We start from the raw sequence: 13378 nt of genomic DNA on the forward strand, positions 1-13378 counted from the left end.
TTTTTTTTTTTTTTTTTTTTTTTTTTTTCCTCAACTCTTTAGGGTGATAGCCTCATGAGGATTCTTAACGTAGCTGCATTTGCTGTATCTGGATATGCTTCAACAGAAGGAAGAATTTGCAAGCCATTTAACCCACTGTTAGGGGAAACTTATGAGGCTGACTATCCTGATAAAGGTCTCAAGTTTTTCTCCGAGAAGGTATTGTCTTTAGATTTATTTATCTGTTTTGGTTGGGGGTAAGAAGCAAAATCTTGGACAGAAGTTGGCAGGAGAACTTTACTCACATGGTTGTTGATCCACCATATTTCTTTGATCTTATATTATTCTTCCCCCATTCTTGTTATTGGAGTTGACCAAATAAGCCATATTAATATTCTCTAGAGTGTACTTCAATCTCCATGTTATTTCTTATAGTAAGCAATTTACCTTTAAAACAGGATTTATACTTTGTGCAGCCCTTCAAAAGGCAGCAAGAGAATTGGACATAAAAAATAAGGAGCGCATTTTATTATGTTATGGTTACTAGATCAACGATGTTGTAGTGCTTTAGTATTGATCTACGGTAACATAGTGGGTTTTTTCGTGTCCACATTCTTTTGAAATTTTAAATTCTTTAGTCATCATCACTTGACCGATTCATGTTTGTCTTGAATGTAAGGGTTACTATATACTTCAGTTCCTGTGTTTGAATCAAAGAGTAAATGGTTTCTTGTTTTTGGCCTCAAACAAGATATTGCCTCTCAAATGGTATATTTTTTCTGATTTTGGTTGTTAGGTTAGCCATCATCCAGTGGTCGTTGCATGCCATTGCGAGGGTAAAGGGTGGAGATTTTGGGGGGACAGCAATTTGAAGAGCAAATTTTGGGGTCGGTCAATTCAGCTTGATCCTGTTGGTCAGTTAACTTTAGAATTTGATGATGGAGAAGTCTATCAGTGGAGTAAGGTGTTACACCAGATACTGCTTAAATTATCTTTTTTCTTTACTGCATTTGCTCATTTAGAATCTTGAATTATTGGAGCTTTACTCGTTTATTGTAGGTGACGACGTCAATTTACAATCTAATACTGGGGAAGCTGTACTGCGATCATTATGGTACAATGCGCATAGATGGAAATCGTGAATACTCGTGCAAGCTAAAATTCAAGGAGCAGTCCATTATTGACAGGAATCCACATCAGGTAATTTCCTCTAGTCTTTCATCATTTGCCTGAAATATACAGGATTGTTGTTATTGAAAAGAATTACAAATATTTTCTGTTTATTTTGTCAATGTTGTAAAATCATCTTCATTGGCGGACAGCCATTCACCACTTTTCTTTACCCTGGCATTGCATCATAGGATTCTTTGCCTTCCAACAAGAGGATGGAAGAAGAAAATGAAACTAGTGTCAAGTTATATGAATGTTTCGAAATCAAGTTGAATCTTTGATTATGAAGATTACGAAGTTTAATAATACTCTTACTAAGTTAATTAAGGGCGCATATTTAATCAATCACGTTCCTTCGGTTAATCTACTTTACGCGTTCAGATTCTGGATGCAACTTCTGAAATTAGCAGGATCTCATTAGCTATGAGTGAATGCTGAGGTTATATATGGCTGTAGTTATTCTACTTCTAACGTTACCACTCTAAGCTGGGCTCGTTTTCATAGATTGTATTATCAATATTCCACTGAATGCCATATTATTGTTAATGTTGTATAACTTGTTCACTCTAAGTGATCATCCAATGTCCGGTTTCATCCGACTCAATTCGGTATGGGTTATTATGTGCAGGAATAGGATAAGAAAATCTGTGGAAGTTAAAACTAGAATTTCAATGTCAAGATCTTTTATGGATCATTGATGTTGACTGACACTTGAAGCACCATTCTCGTGCAGGTTCAGGGTGTAGTTCAAGATAGAAATGGAAAAACGGTGGCTACATTATTTGGAAAATGGGATGAGAGTATGCATTATGTCAATGGGGACTGTTCTCGGAAGGGAAAAGGATTTGATTCATCTGAACCCCACCAACTCTGGAAACGAAGCAAGCCACCTAAATTTTCTACTAGATATAACTTCACGCCTTTTGCTATGACTTTGAATGAATTGACACCAGGCTTGAAGGTAATCCTGCCGATTTCTTGATTGCAGTTTCCTACTCACTTGCATTTCTGTCCAGTCGTAGCACATGGATGCATAACATAATTTATTTGCTTTAGTTGAACCTGCAGTATGAGATGATAATTTAGAGTTTCTTTTTTGAGATGCAACTGGAAACATGTTTTCGAATTGATTTGTGTCTGATATTTTGCTTATATGCAGGAAAAGTTGCCTCCTACAGATTCAAGGCTCAGGCCTGATCAGAGGTTTTTGGAAAATGGAGAGTATGAAATGGCTAACTCGGAAAAGTTGCGATTGGAGCAGCGCCAACGACAGGTAGATTATACTTGAACGTCTCAAGCTACATGTGCATTCTTGAAACCTGATGACTTTGAATTATTCCAAAGATAACCAAACACATTTTCAAATTAATAATTTTATTCTCAAGTTTGTGGATGCTGCTGAAACCAGTTGACTAGAAGAATAAGCAGCAATATGGACCTGCAAAATTTTAGAATTGATGAAAAGGACAGCTGACTTTTATATGGCCATTTTTATGATCTAGTATCTGAAGACTTACATTCCTAATCAATTCTTACAACTACCAAGACTAGTTTTTAAAATCTTTTATCTATTCATTCAAGTTGGCTGAGATTTCAAAAGCTCTTGGATCAATAGAATAACTTCATGTTATTTCATCTGGTTTTCAGGCACGGAAGATGCAAGAGCGAGGTTGGAAACCAAGGTGGTTTGCCAAGGATAAGGGAACCGATACATATCGCTACATTGGCGGGTACTGGGAGGCCAGAGACAATAGCAAATGGGACTCATGCCCTGATATATTCGGTCAGATTCCTACTGATCTGCACTGAATTGAACAGTTTTTCGGTTTTTTTTTTTTTTAATTTTATAAATGATTTTTTCACATATTTTTACCGGATGAGTAGCCAATAGCCTGCTCATTTGAGTGGTCATATAGTATAGTACCTGCCACTGTCGATGTGGTTGCAAAGTAAATTAGATTGAAGATGCTGGACAGTCAATTAGAAAGGATCAAGAAAAAAAAAAGGGTAAAAAGTAAAATAAAAAAAAGAAAAGAAAAAAGCAGCCCATAGTTTCTCTAAGTATCTGGCCAGCATCTCTCATGTGTTCTTGTTAGGTGAAAACATCTCTTTCACAACCAAGTGTTGAATGGAAGCATTTGTAGATTGATTATTCTAAAGTATATAATCCAATCCTTAATGAACGTTTCTGGATATCTGATGAACGTTTCTTTTTATGTACATTGATGATGTTCACCCCATCAGTCCAAAAAAGACCCATGAATGCGTGATGAAATTTTCAGGTTAAATAGGCTGAATTGATGGGATTAGATTAGAAAGAAACTTCATTTTGTTCCTCAACAAGCATTACTTTTGGAATTATTCCCATGAAAAGTAGTTATGAAGTCCCCACAGAAATGTGAAACCGTCGAATCAATCCTGACCTTACACTGACTTGGTGCTCGAAAACGACCTGTTTAAAGCATCATATGAACACATCGCCATCTTGCTATTCCCATAAATATACCATATGATGCAACAATATTGAATGCCCAGCACCCTTCTCTTTGGTCCATTGCATTAATTGGTGGATTTTTTCTTCTTCATTTTGTGATGTCCAAACCCAAACAACGACCTGTTGCTATCTGTCCCTCATGTGAATCCTTCAAATCATAACACCTATGAAATATTTATTACCCATTTCGTCTCCATCTTTCTTACACATTTGACTCACTAGTCTTCTTTCTTTTGTCTTTATTTCTTTTGGAGAATTTTTTATTATCACTTGAGTTGCTTCATACTTTTGACCCATTTGTTTATTAAGTTTGGTCCCTAAATTTAGATGTTGCGTTACTTTAGTCTACGTACTCTTGAAAAAATGTTCAGTCGATTTTTAGATATTTACATCATTCGTATAGACAATTTGATGCTCGAGTGACATCCAAACATCATGGTTTAAGAATTCGACACAAATGCAAGTTATAGAGTGGGGAGATGTAAGAAAGGTAGGGTTTGGGGCTTCAATGAAGAAATGATTATGTATTAATATTTGAATAATGTCATTTGGGTTTGGCAGCTGAGGGTGAGGGTGAATTAATTGGTGGATGCCCACTCATTATGCTTTCTTTTTGTATTTCATTTCTAGATGGATTCCATTCAGATCTACAAATCATTTTAAACCCACTTTCATTTGCTTCCATTTTTCTTCAATTTTGCTGTTTATTTAACATTTTTTTTTTAGTTGGATTATCGTGTGATTCGTATCTCCGACCATCTTCAAATAGCGAAAGAGAACTTACATTACAAACTTTTTACGATCGTGCTAACCAACAAATATTTAATGAGCTATCTCACAACGATGTTTTTATTGGAACATGCAAGTTGTTAGACAAGGCCATGCCTATTATTGAGATAATTGAAGTTATCATTTATTGTTTGGCATTTGAGAACTTTATGCACATGACTAACGGGTTTATGAGGCTCACTACTTTTGTTTAGCTTCCAATGATTCCATCCACTTGAGAGCCTAAGGCTTGTATAATCCGTTCAAGCTGATAAGGCCTTATCCGACTTTTCGTGCACTACTCCCTTACCTAATACTTCTCTTATCTTCCGGTTGTGATTTTTTTTTTCTAAGTTCGGTCAAGAGGGACAAAAGATAAACGCTCTCTATTACTCGAATGATCTGAAAACTAATCTCTTTCCCATTACTCCTCCATAAAAAAATAACGGTTTAACCTGAAATCTTCTCAAACAATGAATCTCTTCATATAATGGACCAATACTAGGCTTTTAGCAAATGACTCAACCTATGCATTTGTTATTTACACATTCTAATTCGAGGTGTAAATCACTGAAACTCTTTACCTACTTGTATTAACGAAAGAATCTCATTTTGGACCTTGCGAGCACCCACTCAAAATAGAAAGGGCGCACTACTGCGAGAGATAGAGCTCCCTCCTAACTACCGTAGAATCAATATCTCGTTACCCCCATACATACAATAGGTATGAGCTGTTGTAAGCACTGTTGTATGAATACACTAACAAACTACCTGGTTTTGACTAAAAGATCTTATACTAGTAAAGGCGTAGTCCTTACTTATACAACTATAACATTCTCCAACTTATAATGATCCCGTAAAAGAGAAAAAACGAAGATAATAAACCCAAAAAGGGATTTTGTCTCTCTCACAAAACAAAAACATTTGCTAATTTTTGGGCACATGCAACCCTGGCCCTCCCTCCCTTTCATCACCATCACCACCACCACCCAATCAAATTCTATCCTTTGTTTTTTCAAGAACTCACTCAAATGTGTTTGTGGAAATTAAGGTTCCTTTGAAACTAATTAAAACTTGGTTTATAATATGTTCCCCAAAATATCTTTCCCCATCTTACTTTCACTTTTCCAAGACTTCCCTTTTATGTCTTTTCTTTGTTTGGATGAAGTGGTTGAGTTCGTCAAATTTCGTAGATTAAGAGTTTAAAGCTCAAATATCATATTTGTTTTTCAAATGATAATCGAAGATGAACAAGAAAGATGGGTTTTGGAACTCTTTTGTGACTCCTTTTTCAAATTAGGATTCTCAGTCTAAAAAAACAGAATTTATAGAGCCCGTTTAGGGTTCTCGGTGACTCATTTTCAAATTAGGTCAAAAGAGACTCAATTAAACTAAACTAGAATCACCGACTGCATGCGTTGGCTAAGACCAATCAGAGAATTCTCCGATCTAGTTCCTTCTATGCTTTGGAAAATTATATATCTCTACAAAAAAAAAAAAAATTATACCACATATTAGAAAATAAAAAATTTAAAACTTTACACAAGTGGTTTAATTCATAATCTATATTAAAAAAAAAAAATTCAAATAATAAAAAGAAAATATTTTATATTTAAATTAAAATATATTTATTAGTTAAAAATAAAATGACACTTGGCCAGCATTGTTTGGGCGCGTTCACTCACGCGCATAATCTGAAGTTAGCAGCGGAACACGTGGAGAGTTGGATGACGTCTCCTTTGCCACGTTGGGAGAAGGAAACAGTTGGCAGTGTCAAATACCTATCCCTGCATAAGGACGTGGGAGCTGGGCCCCACCCGTAACGTCCAACTGGGCTCCACATGCGTGCCAGCTAGTCACGAGTGGTCAAACTACAAAAATGCAAATTAGAAATTATCCTAAAACCCAGGTATATATACACGTGGACAATTTTATGTTGTAATATTAAATATTAAATTTTATTATAAAATGGTTAAATTTATCTTGTTTACATTTTTTAATAAAAAAATATAAATTAGTCATTAAAATTTTCATTTCAAATTAATATTTTTTAAATAAATATAAAAAGATGAAAAAAAAATCTATAAAAAAACTCTATTCTAGCAAATTCCTTGTTTGAAATCCTCATCTTGATCCTCACAAAAATAAACGTACAAATAAATAAATATCGGGATAGGAGACAGATACGGAGAAGGGTTCCTCGCGGGGATAGGAGATAGATACGGAGAAGGGTTCCTCGCGGGATAGGAGACAGATACGGAGAAGGGTTCCTCGCGGGATAGGAGACAGATACGGAGAAGGGTTCCTCGCCCCACCCTCGGTTATAATATTTTTTTATTTTAATTATTATTATATTTAAAAAGTTTAATTTTAAATTAAGTTAATTCTAGCTATTTTATTATGTAATATTATCTATATATTATTTTTTGTTATTTGTTAAAATAAAATATTCACAATTCCCACCGAAAAAATTATATATAATTATTCGTGCAATGATTAATTAATTAATTAATTATACAAACGACAATTTTATTAATGTTCATAACCATACGTCATTGATTTTTTAAATTATTTTATAATTTTACTGACCAACGAAATTTAAGGCCGTGACCAATTTTATAGTCATAATACTTCTTTATTATTTTTTATTTGTTGAATTATATTTTAATTATTTGTTTTTTTCCCTATTTTTTTATCTTATTATTTCCACCAAACTTGAAATTATAGATTAATTATTTTGTTTGGTACGGTACCGAAATTGATTATTTTAATAATTGGGTTGCTTAATGATTGAACTAAATGATAACATATATTTACAAAATATATACATCGTAATTTTTGTGGGAAAGCTAATCAACCCTTTTGTTGGTTGAATCAGACATTCGTTCGAGGGTTCGGGTTTCTATGCAAAGAACATGGTGGGTTATTCTAGAATATCAGTAGTCGAGACCAATTGTTGCAATCTAAAGACTTTTTGACTACAAGGTGATATCTACTCTCTCCCGTCTCGGAAATAATTGAATATAGTTATCTAAGTCAAGCTATTTCATTCATTCCCCTCGTATTCTCTTCCACCTAAGCTTTGTTTGGTAATTATCCATTAAATACCTTATAAAAGTACCTAATTACGGTTAATAATATATAATATTTTCTCCAATTTTTTCTTTTCATAAAATCGAGCTAGAAAAAGGCTAATTTGAGCTAAATAATTCTTCTATTGACCATTCTCGAGCTATCTGAAGTGAATATTTAAATTATGAGAAAAATAAAATAACATTTTTTACGTGGTTCATCATGTTATTGATATTCACTCATTTTTTTTACTCAACGTTTTCACGTAAAAGATTGGAATTACTTAAACTTAAAAAAATACTTGAAAATATTTTTATGATATTATCATAAGCTCTCGTGTCTTCAAAATGTCCTTGATACTGTTGTTCTTTACTTATAAATTCATGAACTTTCTCCAAATTAGCCAACGTGGGACTACTCTTTCAGTAATTCTCAACACCTTACTATTAGTATATGAATGAAAACGATTCGTATTTCACTTAAAAATTACTTTTATAGTAGTTTCTCGAGTACTAATATTTAAAAAATAGAAGGGTATTGTGGAGATTTGAAGCTATTTTAAACCTTGGTAAAAAGAAAAAGGCAGTAACTTTGTAAAAAGGAACAAAACTTGGTAGTAGTCAACATCCTAAGCCATTTACATCTTAGGCAATTGAACTTTTTGCTTCATGAGTCAAAATTCAAAATTCCACCTATTTTTTTTATTATTATTATTTTTTTAAATTTTTACTTTTACTTTTACTTTTATTTTTATTTTTTTTACTTTTCATAACTAGGCTTAGCTCTTCAAGAATCAATGACCAAACATGTTCTTTTTGCAAAGAAAGTTTTATTTTTCTTTTTCAACTTAAATATCCATATATAAATATTAAATCTATTTATATTTTCTTACTTTTTTTTTATTCAAAATAAAATGAAATAAAATAGGTTTAAATTATAAATTTAACCCATTAATTAAGGAGAAAATCATAAATATATAAATAAATAACATTATTTTTATTAATACTATGTTTTTTCAAAAACTAATTTGTGATGTTTTTTCTTCATTGTTTTATTAATTTATTTAAAATTATTTATTATTATTTTTAAATAAAATATAATATATATATGACAGCGGGCCCCACAGCAACTGCAAATGAAACAAGGATGCCTCGGATCGCGACGGAACATTTTCCCCCAAAGCTGTCTGAATGGCATTGATGTAATTTAATCAACCTTCAGGGGTAAATGTGTAAAACTTTCAAACTTATTTCCCCACCTTCCTCTCCATGTGGCTCCGCATGTTGAGGGTATTCTCGGCATGACGCTATTTAGCATCGAATATTCATTATCCGTTACTAATTTAACATAATTACTTACAATAAAGCAACTTTTTTTTATCAATTTCTCCAAATTAACAGCAAATTAACACCGTTAACTTTTCCTTAATTCAACCAAATTTGAGCCATAAAGTTGGTTATTTGTATTTTTTTTTTAAATTTCTTCAATTATTAAATTACTTTTAAATAACTACATAGCTCTATTTTCAAATTAAATAAAAAATAATAATATATTAATTAACTAAATTTATTATTGGCTTCATAGTTATTTAAAAGAAAAAGGTTTTCTTCCATTATTAAAATACTTTTAAATAACTACATTAATTAATAACATTTATTATTTATTAGTAAAACTCTTCGTAATTTTAAATAACTACAACCGTTCTATTTTCTAATTAAATTTAAGAAAAGTTATTCTTCAAATATTAAATTACTTTTAAATAACTAAAACGGTTATGTTTTCTTAAAAAAAAAATACATTAATTAACTAAATTTTCTCTTCAATTATTAAAATAAGCATTAATATTCGAATTTTCAATTAAATAAAAAGCAATACATTAATTAACTAAATTTATTCTAAGAAAAGTTTCTCTTCAATTATTAAATTACTTTAAAATAATTTCACCGTTAAGAAAAAGCAATACATTATTAATTAACAAAATTTATTCATAATTCTTTTTTATTAAAATTACTCCGAAATAGTTAATTAAATTAAATAGCAAAACTATTTGTCATTATTTAATAGAAAAGTTTGGCTTCAATTATTAAATTACTTTTAATAATTACAACTGTTTTTTTGGGTGAATTAATTAGATTTAATAAAAAGATAATAATAAAGGGAGAGGAGGGGTAGAATGGTAAAATAGGAGATAATAAAAAGCAAGAAGTAGAGGGAAGAAACTCTGGGCGATTTGTATTAGCAGTAGCGGTAGGAATCGACAGTGGAAGGAGGAAGTTCCTCGCAGGAAAAGCCGCCTCTCATGCCTCATTTCCTTCATCTTTTCTTCTCCTTTTGATTTTCTTTAATTCAGAGATTACTCTGTTCTTTCTTTTCTACCAATCTCCTCTGTATGATCCACGGCGTTTTTTGTGCGCTTGGAAAATGCGGGAGGCACTGGCGTCTGAACAGTCTAATGAACTTGTTTCTTCTACTCACAAGAAGAAGAAATCCGATGATGATAAGGTAGAGAAAGATTCACATAAATCGATGCCGCACTTGCAGATGGTGGCTGTTCCTCCGGTTGTTGTTGTGAATCGTAGTCGATCTCAAGCGAGTTCGAGAAGGGTTACACCCACTACGTTAACGATTAATTCTTCCATAGCCACGGTGGGTATTGACTCTGTTTCTGGCGATGGTACTGGAATTGTTGCGTCGACGGCCGTGGAGAAGCACCTTCCGAATGGGGATCTGTACATTGGGAGTTGCTTGGGGAGCGTGCCGCATGGATTGGGTAAGTATTTATGGACGGATGGGTGTATGTATGAGGGTGAGTGGAAGAGGGGGAAGGCCTCGGGGAAAGGGAAATTTTCTTGGCCTTCTGGAGCCACGTATGAGGGGGAATTCAAGTCTGGTCGGATGGAAGGGATTGGCACTTTTATCGGATCTGACGGCGACATGTATCGTGGGTCATGGAGTGCAGATCGGAAACACGGTTTTGGCCAGAAATGCTACGCCAATGGCGATTTCTATGACGGAACCTGGAAGCGAAACGTTCAGGACGGAAATGGCCGGTATGTATGGAAGAATGGTATTGAGTATGTAGGTGAGTGGAAGAATGGGTTGATGTCCGGCCAAGGGGGTTTTATTTGGGCCAACGGGAATCGGTACGAAGGTCAATGGGAGAACGGAGTTCCGAAAGGGAATGGGGTTTTTAGTTTGCTTGACGGCAGTAGCCATACCAGTGAATGGAACAATGAAATGAAAATCCAGAGCAACGGGGTTGCTGAGAATGAGAATCTGACGGTAACACTCAGGAAAAGGTCTTCAGTGGACGCTGCGAGAGGCAGCTCGACGGAGAGGAATTTTCCGAGGATTTGTATTTGGGAATCGGACGGCGAAGCCGGTGATATCACTTGTGATATACTCGACAATGTGGAGGCCTCGATGTTGTATCGCGATGGGTTTAAACAGTTCAGGCGAAATCCTTTCTGTGTAACGAACGATGCGAAGAAACCAGGCCAAACGATTTCAAAGGGGCACAAGAATTACGAACTCATACTCAATCTCCAACAGGGTATAAGGTAATAATCGAAGAACTGCTAGTTTTGTAGGGTTTTTTCTGTGCTCTGTTCTTGATTGGATTTTTCTGGGGTTTCTCTAGGTACTCTGTTGGGAGGCACGCTTCAATCCTTCGGGACCTTAGGCCAAGTGATTTCGATCCGAAAGAGAAGTTCTGGACGAGATTTCCACCGGAAGGGTCGAAAGTGACGCCTCCTCATCAATCGGTGGAGTTTCGATGGAAGGATTACTGCCCCTTGGTGTTTCGGTATTCATTTTTTTTCCAAGTTTCTGTTCAATTTGATCTTTGTTGTTCAATCCCTGACTAACTTTTCGTTGCAATGCTCATCTAACAGGCATTTGAGGGACCTGTTTCGAGTTAATCCTGCTGATTACATGCTAGCCATTTGTGGAAATGGCACCCTTAGAGAGCTCTCTTCTCCAGGAAAGAGTGGAAGTTTCTTCTACTTAACCCAGGATGATAGGTTTATGATTAAGACGGTGAAGAAATCCGAAGTTAAGGTCTGTTGCATAATCTAATTGGCTTTGTGTAGTTTGGATTGCATAATATGTTGGAGGATGATCATTGATGAAATTTAGTACTTATTTTTCAGGTTCTCATTAGGATGTTGCCAAGTTATTACGATCATGTATGTCAGTACGAGAATTCTCTCGTGACGAAATTCTTCGGCGTGCACTGTGTAAAACCAATTGGTGGGCAGAAGGTGCGTGGTGTTTTACTCTGGACTTTGGTTTGTCATGATTTAGTGTGTTGTTCTTAACTTAATCTTTGTATTGGAACTAGACGAGGTTTATTGTGATGGGCAACTTGTTCTGCTCTGAGTACCGAATTCATCGACGTTTTGATCTAAAGGGATCCTCCCATGGTCGAACAACTGATAAGCCTGCTGAAGAAATTGATGAAACGACTACACTTAAGGATCTTGATCTTAATTATGTGTTCCGCCTTCAGCAAAGTCGGTTCCAGGAATTTATCAAGTAGGTTTCAACTCAGAATATATGGTTCTTGCATTTGCTATCGACTCGGATTGAAATCTAACTCTGAAAACATGACAGGCAAATTAACCGAGACTGTGAGTTCTTGGAAGCTGAGAGAATCATGGATTACAGTCTTCTGGTTGGTCTTCATTTTCGGGACAAAAATCGATGCGACAAGATGGGATTATCGCCATTTCTATTGCGATCTGGTAAGGATTATGATCTCCACAACGCAGTCATGTGCAAAATATTTGCTGGGGGATTTGATAAGCTAAAAACCACTTGTGTGTTATCTTGCAGGTTATAAAGATTCTTATCAGAATGAGAAGTTTATGCGTGGCTGTCGCTTTCTTGAAGCAGAGCTGCAGGACATGGATCGAGTTTTATCTGGCCAGTATGTTTCTTGTCCATTTCTACTGTTTTTGTTCTACCAGTGAACGTATTGTGTTTACGTTTTAATCTTCCTTCTTAGACATACTTAGACATACTTATTAAGGATATGTGCACTGGTTTTTAACCCAATATGTTCGGTTTCGATTTGTTTTATCCAGGAAACCTTTAATTAGGTTAGGAGCCAACATGCCAGCACGAGCAGAGCGAATGGCAAGAAGAAGCGACTTCGATCAGTATAACCCTGGCGGGACGAGCCTCTTGATCCCATCAAGGAGTGGCGAAATCTATGAAGTTGTCCTATATTTTGGGATCATTGACATCCTACAGGACTACGACATCAGCAAGAAATTGGAACACGCATACAAATCCTTACAAGTCGATTCCACCTCTATATCAGCAGTTGATCCAAAGCTCTACTCGAAAAGATTCCGCGAATTTATAGGGAGAATTTTCATTGAAGACAGGTGAATAAAACCAACAAGAAGATGGGATGGCCAACTATCATCCAATCTACAAAGATTCCCAACCAAATCTTGGATCAAACCACCAGAGACTTGAAGAGAGTACGGTTGCGTGCGATCTCTTCCATGCTCCATGTTGTTAGAGGAGAGGCAACGTGCATGGATTAGGCGCTCAAAAACCAGTTACAAGTTGGGAAAAAGGCCTGGCTTCATTGGCAGATGCACAGGTGGTATTTATGGCTGATTTTGCAGAGCAGCCAGAGTGTAGAGGCGGTGGCGGTGGCGGTGGCGGTGGCGTTAGAGTGGTTCTTTTATTATATATATATGTACATTCAGTGCTAGAAAGAGGGAGATATTAAGTATTGAAAGGGTTCCCTCAACGTTTGTTTGGTTTTCATGGGGTGATATCTTTTTGATTATGAAGATTTGAAAGATAGGATACAGAGAGAGGGGGGCTTGGAATAAGAGAATTGTACAGGGTGGGGGGGGGGGGATTGATTAGGTT

The 13378-nt window shown here is 35.2% G+C and overlaps 2 protein-coding genes across 2 annotated transcripts in view; both read left to right on the forward strand.

Moving 5' to 3' along the window:
* Positions 1–3344, forward strand: part of LOC111487445 (oxysterol-binding protein-related protein 1C-like) — an 8717-nt gene extending 5373 nt beyond the window's left edge. The window contains exons 5-10 of the mRNA XM_023134848.1: positions 43–198; positions 776–943; positions 1039–1179; positions 1883–2110; positions 2309–2422; positions 2797–3344. Coding sequence (XP_022990616.1) covers positions 43–198; positions 776–943; positions 1039–1179; positions 1883–2110; positions 2309–2422; positions 2797–2958 — 969 coding nt within the window. The 3' untranslated portion in view covers positions 2959–3344. The remainder of the gene's footprint in view (positions 1–42; positions 199–775; positions 944–1038; positions 1180–1882; positions 2111–2308; positions 2423–2796) is intronic.
* A 6345-nt stretch (positions 3345–9689) lies between these two features.
* LOC111487370 (phosphatidylinositol 4-phosphate 5-kinase 1) lies at positions 9690–13358 on the forward strand. The gene is made up of 8 exons (XM_023134748.1): positions 9690–11043; positions 11124–11288; positions 11377–11542; positions 11635–11745; positions 11826–12019; positions 12098–12228; positions 12320–12413; positions 12571–13358. The coding sequence occupies exons 1-8, from the start codon at positions 9905–9907 to the stop codon at positions 12878–12880; spliced, it is 2310 nt and encodes a 769-aa protein (XP_022990516.1). The 5' UTR covers positions 9690–9904; the 3' UTR covers positions 12881–13358.
* The last annotated feature ends 20 nt before the right edge of the window (positions 13359–13378 follow it).

This window comes from Cucurbita maxima, unplaced genomic scaffold (genome assembly GCF_002738345.1).
Source record: "Cucurbita maxima cultivar Rimu unplaced genomic scaffold, Cmax_1.0 Cma_Scf00012, whole genome shotgun sequence".
NCBI lineage: Eukaryota > Viridiplantae > Streptophyta > Magnoliopsida > Cucurbitales > Cucurbitaceae > Cucurbita > Cucurbita maxima.